Below are 15,560 nucleotides of genomic sequence, written 5' to 3' on the forward strand. Positions count from 1 at the left end.
TTATTTTATGCCTCTTGAGATTGTAGTGGAATTTGGAATGGGGGGGGATTGTGCTGCCTTATAGAAAGGAAGTGCCATATCACAACATCTGCCATTGAGATTCAACTACAGTGTACCTTGGAAGTCAGATGGAAGCTCCTGCAACCAATTGGAAGCCACATCGGACGTTCAGGTTCCAAAGAACATTTGAAAACCGGAACACTCACTTCTGGGTTTGTGGCGTTTGGGAGCCAAAATGTTCAACTCGCAAGGCGTTCGACTTTCGAGGTACAACTGTACATGTAGCTTGAGTGAACCTTAGTGTTCATGTGAAACAGGACTCAGGCTGAAGCCATATACAGATTTACATGAAAGCAAGTTGCTTTAAGCTTGCATGATTTCCTTCCACATAAACAATGTACAGCATTTCACCACAGCAGTAGTTTTAGAATTTGCTCAGTTTGTAAGAACAAAAATAGTCTATCACCCTTAATCTTTTAAAGTTAGTCTAACCATCTACTTCAGATTGCTGCAGACTCCGTTTGCATCTATTGCAAACATTTCCATTAAGATACTGTACTTAAATGAAACTAAATACGTCCCGTCCCCCCATGTATGATTTCTCACTGTGACTAGGAATGAATGAAACCAAATTCCAGAGAAAACATGGACAGGAAAATTAATATGAATGTTCAACTTTTTATTCCAATCACTGCATCATATTGCTATTCTTAGCAAGTATAAAAGCACTCACAAATGACAAAAACCTTTCACGTATTTTTATTATTGCAACCTCTTTCGAGTTTTTTTAAGCACTGTTAAGTAGAAAGGAATTATAACCATCTGTAATATTTGCATGACATATTAAAACCCCATGAGACTTTTAAATTAACTTTGCCTGCGTTTTATGTAGAGAAAAGTAGCAGTTTTAGATTCTGAACTTTGCTTTCAAATCAGTTTACATAACTGCCTATTGAAGACTTGCCTTAAAACTCTGGCACCTTGTCATTTACATGTAGCTGAAAAAGCTTGGATTTTCTAATTTTGCATTTAATTGGTACAGGAAGATAACATAACATGAATGAAGGAATGAATGAATGAAGACAGAATGCATTAGTTTCACAAAATTCTGTGGGACTGCATGGAGCAAATTAGTTTGTGAAGCAGACACCCTTTATTTAAAGCAGCCTTTGTCTGCCAGATACAGACTTCCAGGACAACTTAAGTGTGTAAAGGACTACTGAAATAATACACATTTGCATCCAGGTGAGATTTCCACATCCGCAGACTCTAAAGAGCCTACTGCACAGTCAACTTTTTGCTTAGAATGCTTGGCGTCCATTTCACATGATGTGGCTTTTGCAAGTATTCTTTGGACAACTCTTGCATTCTGCAGGCAAGGCATTCATTGAAGTTCAGCACTTTAGTAGTGGCTTTACATTTTATTTTCATTTTCAGTTAATTCAGAGATGGAAGTTTCATCAGATTTAAGACGCTTAGGAGGTGGTGGATTTTGCAAAGGGTCTTCAGGTGGTGATGGCCTCTCTGAAATAATTAAGAAAATCATTATTTTTAGGTTTAAGGTTTTCAGAATGTTAAAACTACTGGGACAACAAGACAGTGGGTAAGATTCAACATAGCGTATGTTTGGTGCCCACTTGCACTATGTTGCTTCTCCTTCCTATCCGGAGTGTTTGGGGGACACCTGGTGCAGGTTTTGGGGCTGGGTGAAGCAGGGAGTAGAGAAACATGAAGTCCCGTTGTGCACGTGGATTTCTGCTGTGCAAGCAGGCAAACATTGCTCTTCCACAGTAATATCACACATTCCCCCCAATTTATAAAAATGAGCAGGGTACATTTACTGTGCCGCCCATGCCAACCCCCAGTGCAATCATAAATTGTGGAGGCAAATACAGTTAGAGCAACACTCATTCGACACTTTTTGAAAAGCTATCAGCAGTAAGATATTTTACCATGTTGAACCGTTGCCGTGGAAGCAGCTGTAGAGATGGGATCGGAAGGCGATGAGTCTTGAGTGTCTGCATTTAGAGGGATTAAGGCAACTCTCCTAAAAGCAATTAAATATTTAAAAACTGAGAACGCTTGACACCCTTACACACATGCACAGTTTTCCAGACTCCCACTTTCCTCATGCTACGTCTCTAACTAACTATCTCTGGCTCCTTCCAACCCTCCCTTCCCTTGACTCCACGGCTAGAGCTCAGTCCCGTTAGAGATTCTACACTTAAATCTGTTTACCCATCTCTGCATTTTTCCTTTGATGTTTCCCTGTGTCTGTTTAAGAGTGTAAGACTCCTGGGATAGGGACCTCTCATACCTGTTCTTTATAAAGCACCATGTACATAGATGGTACTACAAATATAATGAAGTCTGAGCAGAAGCTTCATTGAGGACCAGGCAATGCTTCCTGGCACTACATCTGCCAGAATTTCCTTTGTAAGGCTGTTTCATACCTATCAGAAGAGCCTGGTTGCATTACGCTCACCTTGGTGCTTTGCTCCATGCTTGTAAGGTGTTAAGGGTAACCCTCCTGGGTTGGTTTGCTTTTGAGCTTGATGGCTGCATAGGTTTCTTCTCTTCCAAAGAGGGCACTGGGGGTTTTCTGACAGCAATAGGTGTTGAGGGCAACTCTTTGCTGTTTATCGGAGTCTTGCATTGCACAGCTGGGCTGCTTGGATCCATGGTCTTATTAGGAGGAGTGGCATCCACTGGTTTTGGAACTGGGGAGGTAACACTGGACGACTGGCCCTTTTTCATTTTTTTCTCAGCTGTGCTGGGGGTCCCGGCACTTACAGCTGGCTTCTCTTTCAGTGGGATTCCAAGCTCATCTTCTTCAAAAGTCACAAAAGAACAATATCCATCCGTAGAAGAAATAGCAAGAAAGGATCCATCACTAGACCTGGTGTTTGTTTAGGGAATTAAAAAGAAGTTTAAGTGCCTCAGTTGCATTTCAGTATTGGAAATATGAACATAAAGCATGTTTGGAGTGTAAATGACTTACATTTGACTTTGTGGAAATAACTTCTTCAGAGGCCCTGCTCTGGCTACCCCCACCAACAACATGGGATGGGCAGCTAACAGAGCCTTTTGGGAAGTGGTACCCCTGTTATGGAATAGCCTTACAGTGGGGGTTTGCCCAACACCCTCTTTGAGGCTTTTTCAGGGACAGGTGAAGACTTTCAAATTGAGAACCACTGTCCTAAGTCTTATGGTCCACTCCTTAGTTTTGACACTTGCATTTTAATTGTTTTTTGTTTTCAGTTGTTTTATTTGTATCTTGATTATTTTGCATGGTATTTTAAATGTTGTATTTGTTTTGTGAACTGCCTAGAGAACTTATGATATGGATTAGCCATATAAATCTGGTAGATAAAAGAAAAACAAATATGTGAATATAAATGCAGTGCATGAGCTGGAGCCAGAGTTCACTGATCTCACCCATAGCAGTTTTGGTTATGACAATGAGACATTTTGGAGCTTCAGGTAATCACAGAGGTTATTGTTGCCAAGGCCCATGCCATAAATGACAAATCCCCAAATGCTACAAGCAGTCTGAAGTCCTGGGTTTGTATGAAAGGAAACAATTACCTATATGGAAAGGAAACAATTTCCTGTTGTTAAAGTTTAGATGGGCCATGCTACTTCTGAACAAAGGAACAGTTTTTGGAACAGTGCCAAAAGTTATTTTAGTGACCATGCCCAGAATGATGAGAAATAGAAGGCTTGCAATAATATTTAAAATCAAGTTCACCATAGTTCCATAACGACATGACTTACTATACACAGGAAAGTTCAGATGTGTGAAAAAGTGATATGTTCTGTTTTACAGTAACATTCTGCCTTACTAAAGTTAAATCAGTGCTCTGACAAGACTCCATATTTGTTGCTCCTCTGGAAGAAAAATATTTACAAGGTGCTTGGTGGTGCTGAGAATGGATGCTAAGATTAAAGAATCTTTACTATGTGGTCTTGGTCAGTATATCAAAAATATTCAAGGCAGTTGTGACAAGCAATCACAAGGTCCTGCGTGCTCTGAAGGAAGGCAGAAGGGCCAGGGACTGCAGGCCAGGAAGCACATATGCCATCAACTCCCAGTTGGCATCAATGGACTCTTCAGTCTTCATTTTTTGTGTGTTTTAGTTTTTAAACTGTATATTGCCTTGGGTGTCTTGGCAGAAAGGCAGCATATAAATCCAATAAACAAACAAATTACCTACCACGAAATGTCACTAATAGTATGGTAATGTATATTAGATACATAACCAAAAGGAAAGGATTGCTCTGTGTCATAGAAGAGCACAGAATCTTCTGAAGCAACAGCAAAAACCATCCGATAGGGTAGATTTATCAGACCAGTCTTCTTGGAAGCGTCTTCTAAAATGTGAAGAGAGTTTCAAATTAAATACCATTTGCCATTTTAGACCCTCAGCCTTCCACAACCATATCCTCTCCTGCAATTTAGGAGGATGAAGGGCAATGAGGACCTCTCTCTTTAATTCTACTGTAGCAATGGAAAATAAGAATGTTGCTTTTTAACAATGCGTTCCGCACATATGTAAGAATATTTACAACACATTCCCAAATGAATGCTACACAGCACTGATAAAACACACATTTAAAGGATGCCTGCAGTTAATGTTCCTTGCACTTTCAGAATGGAGCACATGGGTTGGGAGAAAAGATCTGGCCCCTAGCTGCTCTTATGCATACTTTTGGAAAAGTAATTGTTCAACATTTTCCCTCTCATTTTCTGAAAGTTGAAACAACTGCTAGAAGTGAATAACTTTTCTAACCCTTAAGGTTTAATTTGCAACCAAGGCACTGTTAAGAAAACAGTATGTTGCGGTGATATGGACAAGGTGCAAAGGTTCTATCCTCGTGCAATTCAGTTTGAGGGACCTGGTATCTTTTATTAGGACATATTAGGACACACCTGTTAACAAATACTAAAATGTTATTATCCTGTACAAAAATATTCTAACAGCATGTAAAAAAGAAATTGAATCCTTACAAGAATACGCAAACAGCATTTGTGATGCAATGCAACCCCAAATAACCATTAGAAAGCTAAGATGTTGAACAGTATACCCTTTAACACAGCCAGATTTAATATATTTAAAAATATCTACAATATATTCTCGAAAGGATTTACAATACCTTTGTTAAGTGCAGACCTGAGCTCAAAGTAGATGGGGCAGCAACGAACAGCTAAGGTTGCCTTTCCGGGACAAGGTAAATGAGCTATAGGCCTAATAAGAAGAGGATTTTTTTAGGAAATGGCATTTGCCATTTGAGTTTAAAATATGAATGAATATACATCCAGTAAGACCTTACCTTTTCAGATTTTTTCTGGAAAAAACGTAAGTAGTGTTTGTTACATTTTCTCCTGATTCCACACAGCCTGCTGAGAAAGTTAAAGTAGTGCCATCATGTTAGTTTTGCACATAATCTTTAAGGCTATTACTTAACTAAAAAATCCCCAAACACTAACATAAACCAAACTTTAGGTTCTCTTCTATTGTTACTAAGCTTTCCAACAACTCACAGTGTGACTTCAACCTACAGGAATGCAGTTAGGGGCTCAGTATTAATGCCAAATGTGTGTTGCATATCATCAACTTGTAATCAATTTGCATTTTTTCTTTGGCTGCAAACGTACATGGTCTGTCTCCCCAAGTTTCTAGGGAGTAAGTACAGTGTACATTTTGAAGTATTCATCTTCTGATTACACTCAGCCTACATTTCTAATGCAAAATCAGTAACAGGACAGTGCGTACTTGCACACAGACTTGTATGCAAACAGTATTAAATATGTGGGATATGTTAGTTAAATGTGGGTCACTAATGGAGCTGATTTCAGAGTGCTATTTGTATTGGCACCATCCAGGGGGCCCGGCCTAATTTTGGACATGGTACTCTCATCCCAATACTGCAAAATTAGGAATGCCTCAAGTCAAATGAAACTGTCATCTTATAGAGGGCAATCTTGCAAAAATATTTGAAAAAATACAAGCAGCTTGTTTCAAAATGTTAGAAATGGAGCATAAGGTGGAAAAAGGAATGCAAACGATAAAAGCTGCAGTGAGACTTGCTTCTGAACAAATAGTCACTTTCATTTTATATTACATTTCTGTAAACATTAAACTCAGTGTTTCATAACAAAGACATAATAAATACAAATACACCACTACATTGTTATCTATAGCATCGTCCTATCAAATATAACTGATATCAGCTTCATAAGATACATAATAAAAAGCAGCTCAGTATCAGAATAACTCTGTTACTCTTTTCCTATTGGTAAGACACATCATTTAGGAGAGGCACCCCCAAACTCGGCCCTCCAGCTGTTTTTGGACTACAACTCCCATCATCCCTAGCTAACAGGACCAGTGGTCAGGGATGATGGGAATTGTAGCAATTCCCAGTAGGGGAATGTGGCATTGGTACAAACATATGACAGGTTGTAATATGGATACCTGAAGAAAGATGGGAAAACATGCAGCTGCACATACTGAATTACTTTTCCTTTAGTTCATTCCTAGTGTTTTCAAGGCAGAAATATTTTATTGGGTTGAAAAGCTTGCCACCATTTTTGGTTTATTATTTTTATAGGGGGTATTTGATTTAAATCCATTGATTTCAACTGATCTATTCCAAGTGTGACTAATGCTGGCCATCATCTTTATTTATTATTATTTTATTTATAACGTAATGGAAATATTACAAAATTCCTGGAGGTGAGAGAAGGCACGTGTTTGGTAATAAATTCTAATACACACAAGCGGTTTTTCACCAAATGCTGAAAACACCACACGCCATTCTTTGCTGCAGGGCTGGATGAAGGAAATGAAATATCTGCACTTACCAGGAACAAGAAGCAGAGAGCCATCAGGTGTAAAAGTAAGCCTCCGAAAGAATGACTTCATGCTGTCATCATGAAACATTCGATAGCTTTTTACCTGAAGAATTTGACAACAATTAAACTTGACAACAGCTACTTACTCCCAGTTATTGTACAACTAAGAGCATGCATCCACTCTGTGTCCTTTTTAATGGAAAGGCTAGAGCACTCTACAGCTAAGGAGTGTCTCCCTATTTCCTTTAGATACAGTGGTACCTCAGGTTAAGAACTTAATTCATTCCGCAGATCCGTTCTTAACCTGAAACTGTTCTTAACCTGAAGCACCACTTTAGCTAATGGGGCCTCCTGCTGCCGCCGCGCCTGATTTCTGTTCTCATCCTGAAGCAAAGTTCTTAACCTGAAGCACTATTTCTGGGTTAGTGGAGTCTGTAACCTGAAGCGTATGTAACCTGAAGCATATGTAACCCGAGGTACCACTGTACAGTGGAACCTCAGTTTTTGAATGTCTTGGCTGCCAAACATTTCAGCAGCCAAACGCCGAAAACCCAGAAGTGAATACTTCTGTTTTCGAATGCGCCTCGGAAGTTGAACGGCTTCCGAGGCGCGTTTCTCATTTTTCTCAATGGAATTTGCCAATAGCCCTTTGATCCTTGGTTTTCAAACCTTTCAGAAGTTGAATGGTTTTCCGGAACAGATTACGTTCGAAAACCGAGGTTCCACTGTACATCCATTCAGTTTTTATAGATGTATCCAACAGTCACACTGAACCAGTTCACAGAGTTCAAGGGATTGTGATTCTATAAATACTCCCATGTGCCTTGGAACTATAATGGTGAAGATGAAGTACACTTTATTTGCATAGCCATGGAAAACTAACTAGGCCTTACATTTACGTAATCCTGATCTAGATTCATTTATTAGTAAGGGCTGCTTCACACATTACAGTTTTCCAACATGAAGCTATCCTTGTGTAGAAAGCGGTTCACCACAATGTGAGAAGTGTTGGTGCAAAAGGCTTTTCATGTACAAGTACAGTGGTACCTCGGGCTACATACACTTCGGGTTACATACGCTTCAGGTTACAGACTCCGCTAACCCAGAAATAGTGCTTCAGGTTAAGAACTTTGCTTCAGGATGAGAACAGAAATCGTGCTCCTGTGGCGCGGCAACAGCAGGAGGCCCTATTAGCTACAGTGGTGCTTCAGGTTAAGAACAATTTCAGGTTAGGAACGGACCTCTGGAACGAATTAAGTACTTAACCCGAGGTACCACTGTATACTGATATTCTCTCTCTCTTTCTCTCTCTCTCTCTCTCTCTCTCTCTAGGTTTGAAGCAACCCTGAAAGATGTAAAATAGATTTCCCTTCATTAATAAATACCTGTCCTGCACCTTCCTTTGAGTAATGCTTTGGGGTGGGGAGGAACGAAGGAATAATAGTTGGATGGGTCAGAATAAGAAAGGAAGTGCAACAGAAATAGTTCGTATTTGCAGAATGCAAAGAGGAATAGGATCAATGTTTGCATTCTCACTTCCTCTCCCTTTCCAGTTTGCAGGGGGAGAGAAGGTTTAAGAAAACAGAATGAAGCACAGACAGACAGAATTTGCCCTGTTGTTCTGGTATTTGTATTTCCAGTGATAACATAATGTTTATACCAATAACTTCTTTACAGGTTGTAAACCATTTTGAGGTTTTCTGCAATCAAGTAGCATATAAGTTTTAGGAAGTAATAAAATAAAAATAAACAATAACTTCTTTAGACGTGTAACCAGAGAGGAGATTCCCTCAACCCACCAAGAATTATGTTTTGAAACATCAGTTGTTTAAAAAAACAAAAAATTCTGACCTCTCCTTCAGATCCTCTGCCCGACGGCATTTTGGTAACGTTGAATGCCACTCTCTTAGTCTGCGTATTATATACTCTCAAAACCCTACATAAAAAGGAAAGCTGTTAATTACAAACAAAACACCCACCCTCTTTTATGTTGTGTATGATGATGATATATATATATAGGGTAGCAAGAAGACGACACTATAGCACTGGTCTTATTCTGAACAGTGGAAACAAGGCGATCCTACAGGACTAAGGGAAATAAAATATAAAAAGTAAAAGACATCAATGGAAATTTCTCTTCCCCAGCATTAATGACTTACCTATCACAGCTAAGAGTTGCAATATACTGTCCTGCAGGGTCCCAGGTTACTCCTTGAACGTAACTTTTGTGTTCATTAAAAATAGAAACCTTTTGCCCTGGAAGTAATATTAACAGTGAATTGCTTTTTAAATGAGATGTCATATGATAACTAATGCAGAAATAATTTGGATCAATCATTCTCTTTGGTGTGGCTTGTACACAATGCTAAACCATTATTTTACATGGATGAGCTTCCATGAGCCCAAATGAAGTAGAAACTCAAAATTATGGCTACCTCTGAAATATTGTTTGCTTGGAAAACTGACACACACACAAATCAGAATAGACACTGATCTAATTTTAAAGGACTTTTAATAGGCCGTATTCCTTCCTCATAACAAGGCATTCCACCTACAAATCTGTTTGAACCCCACAGTTTTACAAAAACAGCATTATTTTCTATCTAGTAGACAACTACAATGGTCATTATTTATCAACATGCTTAATCTTTATTGTGCTTATCCTAAAAGCCAACCTTCAGTAGACAACCCTAAAGTAGTGTGAGACCATAGACCTGTTGAAGGCCACAGAGAATACAATAGCACTGGATTACCTTAATAATGAATCAAACCATTCTTTTCATACCGGACAGGAATGTTAATAGCAGTTTGCCAAGATTTTCAGAGCATATTTCCCAGGTAAAGGGACCCCTGACCATTAGGTCCAGTCGTGAATAACTCTGGGGTTGCAGCGCTCATCTCGCTTTACTGGCCAACAGAGCCAGCGTACAGCTTCCGGGTCATGTGGCCAGCATGACTAAGCCGCTTCTGGCGAACCAGAGCAGCACACGGAAAGGCAGTTTACCTTCCTGCTGGAGCAGTACCTATTTATCTACTTGCACTTTGACGTGCTTTCGAACTGCTAGGTTGGCAGGAGCAGGGACTGAGCAACGGGAGCTCACCCCGTCACAGGGATTCGAACCGCCGACCTTCTGATCGGCAAGCCCTAGGCTCTGTGGTTTAGATCACAGCGCCACCCACGTCCCAGGTACAGCAGTCCTAAAGTCTAAAACTCTGGGAAAAACTTGAGAAGAAAGGATAGGTTTGCATAAAAACAAAATCATAGCAATTACCTTTACTGACATCCCACATTATAGCTGTGTTGTCAACTGATGCAGATGCCATGAAGTTTCCATCAGGGGTCCAGCAAATATCATACACATCTTCCAAATGACCTCTGGAATTAAGCACATACACAGAGGGCAACGAAGTTATGGGCAACATACACTCACTTTTCTTTTACCCCCATATTGCATGGAGGGTGACATAAAATGATGCATGTCCCATTTCCCATCTTCTCCCAGCATTGCACTTCACAGCACCAAACTCTGTTCAGAAGGGTCCACCAACCCTCAGTGTGTGAGAGACAGAGGGACGAGCAGAAGAGCAAGCAGAAGTGAAGAAACAGACACAGAAACTGGTAATCTTAATACATCTCTATCATCTATCTCTTTCATTCATTCATTTTCCATAAACTTACCAAACAGTTATGAATTAGAAACACAGAAAAGAAAGAAACTATATAAGATACAAGTATGCTGACTCCATGTATTTTTTATTTTTGGGTTACTTTTTGGAATCTAGAAAGTCCTGAAGATAAACCACAAAGCTATAGCCTAAAAATTAAAGGTTGCAGCTATAATAAACTATTTTTTTAAAAATGATGTGTGATATCGCCAGCAGCTGCTATTAAAACTGAATAGATCACTCAGTGAAACTTAACCAAAAGCAACAAATCTTACCTTAAAGTTTTAATTACTGTCCAGTTCTCCTTGTTTAGTTGGTTATCATCATCACCATCCTGAAATACTGTTGGCTCTTGCTCTTTGTTATCATTCAACTTCCACAACAAAATCGCAGCATCTGTGAAAATTAATCTCAATGAGAACATTTTTCACAACTTCATTCTCCCCGTCATTTTATCATGACAGTATTATATAGTACACACTAGTAGCCGTGATTAGGCTGCAAACCTGGGAGTAAGCTCCAATGAACACAACAGGGGTTACTTCTGAGTAGATATGCTTGGATTTCACTGGACAATATACAAAACATTTGTTTTTGTGTTCATTAATTAATTAATTAATTAATTATCAGGTCTTCACCCTACCTGTCCTCCCAAAGAAGACTAAGGTGGCAAGCATCAAAGTGGTAGAACAAGGTTATTAAATTTTTAAAAATGTATTCAAAACATTTAAAAACATCTGAAAATTTACAAAAGCATAAGGACATTTTTACCCCAAGCAGCAGAGCTAAAAAAAAATTATAGCCAAATATTTTTGTGCTTCTGGACAAGGTGTTTGGTCTAAGATTGGGTAAACTGCCATTTCACACGAGTGAGTCAACTTATTATTGGTTTTGTTTTTTTTCATTTCAGTGAAATAGTTTTGAGGATTTCAGTGTAATAATCACTGTGTTTCACCTGCCCAGTCTTCAAAACATTTTACATAATAGATGATTATATTTTTGGAAAAACTATGCACAACATTGTCAAAGAGGTTATAAATAATGTGGACAGTCTAAAATCTGATGAAAGTCATTTAAAAACTGAGCAAGATTTTTTTCGAGCTATACTGGAACAGATCAAAAACATGCAAGAATGTTTAAGAGGAGGTTGTGAATATTACTTTAGATTATTGGTGTGTGTAGTGTTGTATTGTTGAACGAGGACCTGGGAGAGCAGGGTTCAAACCCCCTTGAGTCAGTCATCGTATCTTAGCCTGACCTACTTCACAGGGTGGTTGTGAGGATAAAATGGGGAGAGAACTATGAACACCAGCTTGAGCTCCTTGGAAGAAAGGTGGGATACAAATGTAATAAGACTTTTAAAAATTTCAACAATGTAAAGGATATAATTTGTATTACTGTAATATCCATTCTGTCTATATGATTCAGTACATTTGTTCTGTTAATGAAAACAGTATTTTTCTTTTTTCTTTTAAAAAAATATATAAGGTTCAGAATATCCACTTATCCATCTAATTTTGTGTTAATGGGTTATCTGAGGTGCTATTGTATGTGGTCCTTTGTAACGGAATATATAGTATTAAATTAGATACATTATATTATTACAAATTACAAAATAATCAATTAAATGGGAAGAGTTCAGTATTGATTTAATACATACCATCTCCACCAGATGCTAGAATCTCACCATTGGGAGCAAAACGCACAACATTCACAGCTTTGGTATGGCGAGCTAAATTGGACAAGAATTCCACAATTGCTTTCCCATCTGGTCCCTTTTCTACTTTCCATATCTAGTTATGAAATATTATAGTCAGAGACAGTAAACAATCATATCCCAAAACCTCATGAAATTTCATGAACATGAATTTCACTGATTTTTGAGAGACATACATACTCATCATAAAAGAGAACATAAATGTCAAGATAACTAAAAAGATACTTAACTTTTGACAACTCATTTTATAATACAAACAGTCCTCTTTCAAACCCGAACCTCATATATAATATCCATTGACACATTTATAGTGATCTCATATAATTTAGCTACAATTATTTTCATACCTGTAAAATTAAACACAACATTCTACAAAGAAACTTTATAATATTTATTTTTCATTCATTCATTCCTTTTCTATACCACCCTTCATCCAAAGATTACAGGACAGTTTACAATATAAAAACACAAAAATATATACCGTAATGACAAACAAAAACAATACTCTCTCCCCCCCATTTAAAAGGCCATAGATTGTTTAATTAATAATAATAATATTTTTTATTTATACCCCGCCCTCCCCAGCCAAGGCCGGGCTCAGAGCGGCTTACAAGCAATTAATTAGCCAATTTAGTTACTCAAAAAGCTTTGCCGGACAGCACAATAAGGATGCAATGGAGGCAGCAAAGTGTGGCTTCCTTGCCGCCTTCATGGCTACTACTTAGGCTCACTGATGAGCCCTAACCACTGTTCAGCTGGAGTTCTCCTCTCCTCTCCCTCAATTAAAACAAACAACAACAAAACTCCCACACAAATGTTAAAAAATTAAACAGTTAAAACAATTGTAGCATTAGCCCTGTCTCTGTGTTGTAGCCAGGAGATGTAGATCAAGATTTGTTTACAGAAATAAGGAGAGTTACTCTGCTCTTGCCCCCTACAAACATAAATGTTTCTCTCTTGTTACATTTGTACAAATATAGAAGATTTAGCAGTATCCCATAGATTAATGTTTGTGACTCACACGAACAGCAGTGTCCACTCCAGCAGAAGCCAATCTATTGATTTTTCCATCAGTGCCATGTTGAAAGTCTAAGCTGTACACTGGTTCTTTATTGTGCCATGCAATTTCACAAGTGAATACTTTCATCCTTTTCAAAGCAAACACAGACATTTTGACTTTCACAGCAATGAAACTCAAAAGTGATGCACTGTTCCATGTGATAATGAACTGAGCAGTTTTCACAGGCACGGGAATACAATTTTTCATAGTAGTAATATATTATTTTATCTTATATTGTTTAATTCAGTTGTAAGTTATTGTAGCACGTTGTACAAGATGCATTTTAAAAAATACAGTGATTATTGATATGGATTGTCACTCCTGTTCTTTCCTTCCCATATGTATATATACTATTAAGGCAGTTGCTCTCCCCAGGGAGGCTCACCTGGTGCCTGTTACATACCTTTAGGTCAGTGTTTCCCAACCGGTGTTCCGCGGCACACTAGTGTGCCGTGAGACGTTGGCTGGTGTGCCGTGGGAGGGAGGCGGGCGAGTCGGGCGGTGAGAGGCGGCGGCGGCGAGGATCCGCGTCGAGCCGGGGGCGGCTCCGCGGTGGTGGTGCCGAGCGGTGGGGCAGCGCGTGCAAAAGGGAGGAGCGCGAGACAGCGGAGGAGGAGGAGGCCAGCATGTCCGGGCAGCAGCAGCAACAACAGCAGCAGCAACTCCCGGCGACGGCTCCTCAAGCCCCGCCGCCGCCCCCTCCTCCGCCCGCTATCGCCGCCACCACCACAACAGCCGCCGCCGCCTCAGTTGCCGCCGTCCCTCAGTCCCTCGCTCTGCTGCCTCCTCCCACCCCCAAAGCTTGGAGGTTCCCCGGCAAGGGGGAGGGAAAAAACTTTCACTTTCGTGCGCCCCTCCCGGCGTGACGCTGCGCGCTGACGTCACGGGGCTGTAATGGTGGTGTGCCGCGAGATTTTTTTCATTAAACAGGTGTGCCGTTGCCCAAAAAAGGTTGGGAAACACTGCTTTAGGTGCTGGGCAAAATCATTCCTCTTCGCCCAGGCCTTTGGCTAATTGAACAAACACTGGCCTTTTAAACTGGAGGTGGGATGGGTGGGTGGCATTGTTTTTGCTTGTTCTTGTGCTTGTTATGTATCCCTGTGTTTTTATATTGTAAACTGCCCTCTGATGCCCTTTGGTATAGAAATTTAAATAATAGCTGGAAAAGTAAAGAAAATATAGTGGGACAAAGAAAATAACTACTTCCCATGGAGCTTCACTGATGAGCAGCAAAACAAGGTATTTGTTTCCAAAGGCATCAAGTTTGTGTGTGTTTGTTAAGGAGAGCACTCCTTACTGCTAATGGGTTAAGCATCCAAGCTCTTTCTGTGAGAGTGGAGATTAATAATAATAATAATAATGCCAGCACTTTCCCAGTGATGTACTTCAAAGCACATCACAAACATCATCTGACCTCAATACATTATAATCCTGGAAAGCAGGCAAGTGCATGTCTCATAGACAGTTGCTGCGGGCGGCAGGGCTCGTTGATGACCCGCAGCCTTGCTAGAACTGCCCTCACCTTCTCATGGCTGGGCTGATTTCAGCCCATTCTCTCCACACTAGCATTTCCTGGACCACATAAGTCAATGGCATCCACCTCCCCCTGCACTGTAGGCACCCTCCCCTGACCCATAACGCCAGGTGACGTTGCATCACCTGCGCAGACACCTTGACATGCACCCCCGTGTTTATGATATACCGCAGGGAAGGCGGTGAGCATCACTCAAGGGACCTGGAAGACCCTAGTTATCGCCCTACACGCCAAACGCCTTTGCTTCCGTAGAAACTCGCGGCGGGGGAGGGAAGCAGATGGTTCCCCCTCGGAAGCAGGAGGAGAGAGGGGCCCCGCTGCCCGTTTCCGTACAGCTTCCACCCAAGAGTCTCCCCTCCCCCTCCTGGCTCTTTTCTCACGTACCTGCAAGAAGGACCGGGAGAGCCACCCCGGACTGCGCGGGCAGAAAGTTCGTCAGAAACTCAAACCCCGGTTCCCGGTTCCCGCGCTCGCGCCTGCGTACTCGAGGCTCTAAGGTTCTGGAAGGAGGAGCCGGGGGAAAAAGGCGCCACCTCTGAGGAAAGCGCCGCCCCCGCTTCTCCCTTACGGCTCCTTTCCTTGCTTGCTCCCCGCCCGTTGTTTCTTCTTCCCTTTTGGCAGGGGCTTTGCAGGATTGCAAGAGGGTTTTTGTCCGGGGAAAGCCTCTTTGCTCTAAATTTAAATGAGCACTTTAAATGAAAGTCTCATTTAAAGTGTGCATGCA

The 15,560-nt window shown here is 40.5% G+C and overlaps 1 protein-coding gene across 1 annotated transcript; it reads right to left on the bottom strand.

Annotated features, from left to right (window-relative positions):
• Positions 1-658: 658 nt before the first annotated feature.
• CHAF1B (chromatin assembly factor 1 subunit B) lies at positions 659-15,329 on the bottom strand. The gene is made up of 14 exons (XM_083500473.1): positions 15,221-15,329; positions 13,264-13,390; positions 12,186-12,318; positions 10,801-10,921; positions 10,132-10,235; positions 9,019-9,115; positions 8,711-8,795; positions 6,869-6,962; positions 5,335-5,404; positions 5,158-5,249; positions 4,218-4,374; positions 2,486-2,899; positions 1,953-2,047; positions 659-1,524 (listed from the first exon to the last, which is right to left on the bottom strand). The coding sequence occupies exons 2-14, from the start codon at positions 13,387-13,389 to the stop codon at positions 1,415-1,417; spliced, it is 1,698 nt and encodes a 565-aa protein (XP_083356599.1). The 5' UTR covers position 13,390; positions 15,221-15,329; the 3' UTR covers positions 659-1,414.
• Between the last annotated feature and the right edge of the window lie 231 nt (positions 15,330-15,560).

This window comes from Podarcis liolepis (genome assembly GCF_965112155.1).
Source record: "Podarcis liolepis genome assembly, chromosome: 4".
NCBI lineage: Eukaryota > Metazoa > Chordata > Lepidosauria > Squamata > Lacertidae > Podarcis > Podarcis liolepis.

Excerpts from the sequence above, each read along its gene's own strand:
- CHAF1B (XM_083500473.1), bottom strand. The coding sequence starts at position 13,389 with ATGAAAGTATTCACTTGTGAAATTGCATGGCACAATAAAGAACCAGTG. Across the intron at positions 12,319-13,263 it reads GAGTGGACACTGCTGTTCGT|ATATGGAAAGTAGAAAAGGG; the intron begins GTGAGTCACAAA and ends TTTCATAACTAG. Across the intron at positions 5,250-5,334 it reads TCCAGAAAAAATCTGAAAAG|GCCTATAGCTCATTTACCTT; the intron begins GTAAGGTCTTAC and ends TCTTCTTATTAG.